Source organism: Montipora foliosa, chromosome 11 (assembly GCF_036669935.1).
Source record: "Montipora foliosa isolate CH-2021 chromosome 11, ASM3666993v2, whole genome shotgun sequence".
Taxonomy (NCBI): Eukaryota; Metazoa; Cnidaria; class Anthozoa; order Scleractinia; family Acroporidae; genus Montipora; species Montipora foliosa.
The window spans coordinates 29,077,435-29,085,046 of NC_090879.1; the positions used below are offsets into that span (position 1 = coordinate 29,077,435).

At 38.8% G+C, this 7,612-nt stretch overlaps 1 protein-coding gene across 1 annotated transcript; it reads right to left on the minus strand.

The window, feature by feature from the left end:
* Nucleotides 1–21: 21 nt before the first annotated feature.
* LOC137976499 (uncharacterized) lies at nucleotides 22–6,883 on the minus strand. Its single transcript, XM_068823868.1, has 2 exons — nucleotides 6,754–6,883; nucleotides 22–3,310 (listed from the first exon to the last, which is right to left on the minus strand). Exon 2 carries the CDS (start codon nucleotides 3,253–3,255, stop codon nucleotides 1,441–1,443), a length of 1,815 nt encoding a protein of 604 aa, XP_068679969.1. The 5' UTR covers nucleotides 3,256–3,310; nucleotides 6,754–6,883; the 3' UTR covers nucleotides 22–1,440.
* Between the last annotated feature and the right edge of the window lie 729 nt (nucleotides 6,884–7,612).

Below are 7,612 nucleotides of genomic sequence, written 5' to 3' on the forward strand. Positions count from 1 at the left end.
TGGATGAGTGACCGCACATGATATCTCGTGTTTTTTGCCTTCGTTTTTCGATTTGATTCCTGTACTTTGAAGAGTGGATGTGGCGCTGTAATCACCGAACAGTGCGAACTGAGCCCCAATCAAGTGTGCTTTAAACCACTGCCACTGTGTTTGGCTACCTACAGAACCAGTCAAATTTCGCGTTAAATTTAAATTGGTCCACATATCATAGCAAAATTGTTTTTGTTCTGTTAAATAAAAAATCATTGTTCAAGACATGTTCTCGTTGAAAATGTCACCGTTACAAACAAACGTATTCAAATAAATGATATTTCGTTAAAACTGCCATTGTTATTTTAAAAAATTACAAGCCTTGATTTTAATAACTATTACAAGCGTTGAAAATATTACATCAATACTGTTGATAAGATTTCCAATAAATGCTCCGGCGCTTTCTTTTCATTTTGCCGCTACCCGTATTTATAATACAGGGATGGCATTTGTTAATCCTCTGACCATCAAAAGGTTCCCATTTGACAAGTGTTAACCAGAGTAAAATCTGTAACTGGCACTCGAATTTTTCATGCTTCGTATGCCACCAGTGATAATTGTGTCGTCATTTTTTGTCGACACAGTACAAATAATGCCGTTTATAGTGCTTTACTGAGTTACCATCTTTTGGCTCGTCTCGGGAAAAGATTGCATAATGGCCCAAAAGAAGATCTTCTTAAGAGGCTAGTACCGAGTCAATATTAAATTTATGGACTTAGAAAAGTGACCCTCGCACTTTTCTGGACAATTTGCGCAATTAGTGTCGCTTTTTTCATTGACACCTGAAAAATTCGTAATTTCACATTAAATGATATCGATTCCGAGGGAATTAAACAACTTCTACGATTAAAAGAGAGTTAAATCCCTTTATGCGTTTAATATGATTTACCCTTGTCTTGGCCCGTGGCCTGCTCAGTGGTACAATTCTGCTGTCGACTACTATTGCCTATGGCTAGCCAATTGTAGCAATTTTCAATACCGAAATTCTAATTCAAGTCAATGAAATTCAAATTCAATTCAATAAATTCCGATTCAATTCAATGAAATTCAAGTTCAACTCAATAAATTTCAAATTCAGTTCAATGAAATTCAAATTCAGTTCAATGAAATTCAAGTTCAATTAAGTGAATTTCACTTTCAATTAAATGAAAATTCAATTTCAACTCAATGAAATCCAATTATCGGTCCAAAATTGTGCATAAACATTGTTTCAAGTTTCTCTTAATTGGGGCTTAAAATGGTCCCAAGAGAAAATAAAAGCAATGGTTAAGCAAAATTTTGGAGGGCAAACAAAGGGTAAAATGGTATTTTTGAAAGTGGCTGCCTATTATGCGTTTGCTTTATCATGCTCAATGCCAAATGCACAGGGTTATGGTAGTCCCCTAAACACATAACCATCACTGAAATCGTTCAATCAAAATAATGATTTTCTTTCGCTTTTTCGACGAAACGACTCGCTTCATCCTTGAAATCGCTTAAAATGTTGCCATGAACGTGAAATTCTGGATCTCTCTGGTAACTGAGGAATCCCCCTGGTCCTTGTCCAGACGCGCCTCCGCTTTCATCCGACAACCCCTCGAGATTTTTCCGCAAGACGTCTTTGTCAACCATTGAGTTGGTTGCTTGGTAAAACATCCCGCTGAGCTGTTCACACTGGGTTAGAGAAAGTCCAGATTGTTTTGCAGCGAGACTCATGTAGGTCCGGTCAATCTCAATAGGCAAATTATCCCGCTTAAAGCTGGCAAAGTAGTCGATCATCTCCTCGCGTAGGTCTTTCGTAGTTTCCGTTTGGCGGCTCTGGAAGTACGGGATGTACGATCGACATTTAGCCCATTTATTAGACCCTTTTTCAAAAGAAGGCAATTTTTCGTACGACATGGGCTTAACCTTTTGTTTTGGAATAAGCTTTGCGTCCCAGCAAACAATAAACTTGTTTCCACTCAGATCTGCTCCGCCACACTTGAACGCGAGAGAGGGATGTAAAACTAAACAATTTTTAAGGTTCTCGTAACCTTCCTTTTCGTGAGTGAGCTCTAAGACTTGTATATCTCCAGGATAGTAGCAGGGACTAGGCGCTACAAAAACTTTCTTTTCTGTCTCAAATTCCTTTCCTTGGTCGTACAGCAGAGTTGGTCGGAAGTAACACTGCGCAGGTGTCAACTTCCCGTAAGGGTCGCGCACACCAAACACCACCCTAGCCTTGGGAATCAAAATTCTGACTTTTGGAACTTCACCTCCTGATGGCTCTTGTTCAACCTGCATGTAACTCACTTCTTTTCGTAGCAGAGTGGCTACTTCTTCTTCTTCTTCGGTAGTTCGGCCCGTAAGCTGCAGGAAATAGTCAATGGAAGCTTTATCATCGCGCACCATATGTTCTAACAGACTGTAATAGTGCTTTTGAAGAGTCCTGAGGTCTTCAACTTGCACTCCCCGGGCCGCAAGAAGCATGATCAGTTTGGCGTCGAGATAGGCGTTTGTGTTTGGCTGGGAATAATCCAAAATGTACACGAAATGGGAATCTGGGATAGTGGGCTGCCTTTTTGACTCGTCGGACTGATCTCGCGTAGGATGATGATTGTTGGTGTCGCCTTCTTTCAAGACTAAAATCCCTTGGGAACCTTGATAGTAAACTAATAGTACACTCGGTTCGGGATAGTTGAGTCCTTTAAAACCCTCCCCCCTTATTTTTGATGCAAGCCCTCGAGACATGAAGCCGTAGCCAAATTTCTTGACCTTTGAAACCTCATCACACTGTTCCTTTGTTAGTTGCACTTGCTGCACAAATGGTGAAAACAATAAGCCAATCTTCTTTGAGCGCACACTCACATTGCTCTCTTCAACAAAGTTGCCAAACGTTTGTAAGTGCTTTTGAATTTCGTCCTCAGTACCATGCATCATGAAACACGTTGTCTCTCTCATTTGACTGTCTGATTGACCAAGGAAATTAAAATTCTTCTTTTCACAAAAAATTCCGCGTTTCAAGATACGTTTACAAAAGTCGATGTTTGCCTGTTCCTGCATCTGCTTGTTAAAAGTTACAAGCATTATCTCATCACGAAAATGGCGTCCGATTTGATGCTCCAGATATGTAAAAAACCGAGTATTTTCCAGTTTTTCATATCTCAAGTGATAGCCATGTTCGTCTTCGCCAAAAATTTCCACGTGTTTGACCTGGTCTTCTTTAAGCGGATAAATGCCTTCGGGAATACTGATGCAAAAGCGCATGTCACGTTTGATATTGAGAGACGTCCACTAAGGATTTACGCACCGTTTTTGGTAGCTAAGGAAAGAAATAATAGAACAAGAGAATGAAAATACAACTTTCATCCAATAACAAAATCAAATATTGCTTAAGTTTTTAGCCTTATTAAAAACATTAGCTGGCCAAACCTCTCCTTTGTCTCTGGTTGTCTATAGTCGCATGGTGAACTCGGCCGGACAGTCCATTACACTATCATGACAACTGGGGGTTGTGAAACGAAGGCTTTCTACATCACACATGGGGATCTTTTTCATTGGCAAGAAGGGTACGTGTAATTCACATCCCACAACCATGAAAGTTTTTTTATTTAACTTTGTTCTACCGACGACGGCAAAGAGACGATTCAATGCTAAATGCCACTAAGAGTCGAAGTAGGCGTTTACGTGGGAAGAAAACAAAATTACTCCCACTACAACGTTGCTATGGTTGCTTATGATAAATGATGTCACTATCACCAAAATGTACCGCAGCATTACTATACCTGTTAGATACACTAGTTCTAAGGTCAAGACCATAAAGAATAATATATATTACATTTAATTAAGCAGATTTCCGCGAAACTCGTGTACAAATCACGTTGATGTGATATCTGAGAAAATTGTGGACGGCATTAACGCAATAGACCAATTCGGCTAACTCTATGTTGTACTCAATTTAAATCTCTCGGGGTTAAGATTCTTTGTGTGTTGAATTTGCGTGACAATGAAGCATCACATTTAAATGATAAGGAAATACTTGAAAGAAAACGTTTTATTCCCAAAAGACTTGAATTGGGCACAATATTGAGTTAACCGAATTGGTCTATTAAAAGTGTTAGGAATTCTGTGCCTCAGGAAACAGTAGTCAATACCTATAATGCCCCATAATACAATCTCACTTTGACTACTACAAGGTTGTATAATGGTAAAGAAGCATCGAAATCGCGCGGCTCGTATCTACGTCGCTGGATTAGAATTAAAAAACTATTATGATCATGATCATCGGAGCTCGACATTTAAAACGTTGGGATCTTCCAACAGCGCTCGTTTCATTTAAAGAAATCAAGTTCTACCATTAATGTAAAATTTTTCTCATAGTGAGTATTAGGCTTTTCGAAAGTTGAAAAAAAAATGTCACCGAATTAGTTTTAAAGATATTTTTAGGGGGTCTTTTAGCTGTGCTGTACAGTTGCCATGACAACAGTTGAACTCGTAGCCACCCAATGTTACTACCACTAGTAGTCAAATATAATAACGCCTTCCTACTAAAAGGATCGCCGGACAGTACTGTAATCCTTTTCTATTGGAAACCCATTATTACTTGTGGAGAACCCTTTCGAACATAAAGGAGATATTTCATAAAACATGAAACGGTACAAACGAACGATAAAATCTGACGTTTAGGAGTAGTCATGACTCCGCTATCAAGCAAAATGCAAACAAATCATTCATTTCCATTTGGCTTGAAGAATTTACATTCTAGGAAAATACTTTCGCATGATGAATGGAATCCGATTGCACGTTAAGATTTGTCTTTAAGGCTCTTATAAAAAGCGTTAACTTTCGGAGGTTGACTAGCAATAGAGTTATTTTCATAGAGCTATGACATTAGAGTTAGAGTTAAGTTTCCAAAATCCTGAATTCAAGATTTTGGAAGGCCTAAATCTTGGATTCAGAAATACAGAAAGTATCCTAAACATGCATAAAAGCTAACGTTAGGCCTAAGGTTAGCTTTTATGAATGTTGGCTGAGGATTTTGGAGACTTAACTCTAACTCTACGACATAACTCTATGAGTTATACTCATTTCTTAAGCACTTCGAAACGCTCTAGTAGGTCCTGAGGGATAATCTCCTGCACCGGCGTTCTTGCAGTGTTTGGTAATGGCGGAAGATAATTTGTCCTTTTGCACGATTATGTAAATATCCGCGTGTGTAACCTACATAACCCGCATCGCGCAGGTCACATTGAAAACTATAACCAACACACTGGCGATTTACAAATGGTGGCTTTGTTTCTTTCACATTGAGCTTTCGTTCAATTTTTCGGCTCACAAATACAAGCTGGATAGTGGTTTGTACTTTTAGGCTTAGATCCTCAAATTTTTTCCTCACAATATCTGCGGAGATACTGTTTGGCAATCCTCCTCCAAATATCTCTTTTGTTTAGATCATCACCTAGTCTACGCTATTCAACGATTTATAACCGAAGCTGTAGATCATAAATGAAATTTATTCCCCAGAGGAAATACATGGATTTATGCTGAGAGTGACATGCTTAGTTCATTATTCCCATGTTGCAGTTGGGGCATTCCTGTCATCGGGAATTTATCTAGATCTTTTATAATACAAAAGCTTAGGGCAGCGCCTATTTCACCAATTAATTCAAGAGAACCAAGATCATTTTTCCCTCGCCCCCTCCCCCCCGTCCCTATTCTTAGTTTCTTGGGGATGGGGGGGGGGGGGGTGTGCCCTCCCCTTTACTGGGATCATGTCTTCTATATTGGGTATTTCCTAGGTTACAATTCTGATGTTTGAATAAAAAGCCTAGCCCATGAATGCTTGGCCAAAATGGATGGATCCCAAACGTATGGAGCATTATATTTGTGTCCCAGCAAACTGAGCTCGCCCAAAGCAACGCCTTGACAACAATACCAGTCGGACTATATATATGGAGTATGACGCTAGATTATCTTTACGCATTCAATTAGGCGCACTATATGCCCCTAATATTATGGAGGATGATAGACGGGTACAGTGACTAGAAAATCTAATCTGTGATATTTGTTTGGGATTTTGCGAAGTGACCTTTCGAGGCACAGTGTTCAGCACAGTAACGTTTAGCAATGAACAATTCCTAAACATGAGTAGATTTTACAAATTTTGCTATGCTAACCATCGCTGAAGAAGTAAGTGGATAACACTGGCAAAATCCAGTTTCATCGCGCAGAATGCAGTAGTTTTTCAAGAGGTTTGTTAGTAAACCTCGTTTTAATATTTCAATTATATTATTTAGCGTTTATTAACAGAGTAGGTACAATTCCATCCGCGGTGAGCTATGCATTTGGAAAAGATTTGAGAATCTTGTGCTTTGAACAGAATAAAGGTCCTAAGTAATTTATAACTGAGAGAGCTTTGCGCGTTAACAGCGCCTAAGGAAATTCGACGAGAGCATGGGAAGTCTCTTACTAGTTCCTGACATCACGAGAGAGCAAGTCGGTTTTAAGTTTCTTCCAATTGAAAATCTCACGTAGGGTTTTTCGTACTTTCACTAAAAGGGTGCTCGCTGGAGATTCTTACAAATGACATGAAATGTTAATTCATTTTTTTTTAACTACATTGTTCGTTGTTGATTCTGCTTACGCTAAGCAAATTGCTGGGTTACCAATATCAAGGGAATCATCGCAGTTTAATCTGTGCTGACATGTAAAACCTTTGCGTCTTTGCTTACGTGTTGCCTCTCATTTTTATACAAAAATCCATACCTTAGTTGATCTTGTCTCGAGACCTTGACTTGAGAAGAATTAAGTAAACTTTGTTGAAAAACCGATGATTGTCTGCGGAAAAGGTTTGCTTTTGATGGAAACGTTTTCCTAGAAACCTCCCCCAAGATCAGAAATTTCTAGCAATCAGGGATGATTGACACAATGAATGACAAATAAAGAGCAACACATTGGCGTACGTCCAATATCTTTTGTTCTTTCCGATTGATGTAAATTTAATAGAGATTTTTAACGGTAAATGTCACTTTGACCAGACATTTAGAACAAATCAGTTTCTCTGAAATTTGACATTTTAGTATTTTACTACGACAGACGTAGCAATATAAGCAGTGAAATACTTAACTCAACGAGACAGAGTGACTCTCTTTTACTTAGCTGACAGTAAGGGAGAGATTAATCGGCCCCTAAACAATATGTGACAAACCCCTTGACCTACTCGTAGCACCACTGTTGGAATACATAAAAAAAAGATATTTATTTTGCAACTTTTCTTCTTCGTATCCCGGCTTCATGTGGTATCTGGAAGATTGCCTGAAAAATCGGCCATTTTTTCTTAGTTCCCCCTTTGCTAAATCTCGGAAAATCGCTATATTCCACGCCTTTGGGAGACTTGCCATTTCTGATTTTAGGCCTTTTTGCCTCCGCAAAGGTTCGGCCCATAGGCCGAGGCAACGCGTAAGCAAAGAGATTTATCTTATTTTAAAGATCAGATGTTGTCAAAAAGAGAACATTTAATGAATTCTGTTTTAACTGAACAAGCCATGAACGTTTTCGTGTGCTGTAAACAGCATTTTGGAAATTTCTTCGTTTTTTCATTTTTTTGCTTACATATTTTACTAAT

Excerpts from the sequence above, each read along its gene's own strand:
- LOC137976499 (XM_068823868.1), bottom strand. The coding sequence starts at position 3,255 with ATGCGCTTTTGCATCAGTATTCCCGAAGGCATTTATCCGCTTAAAGAA.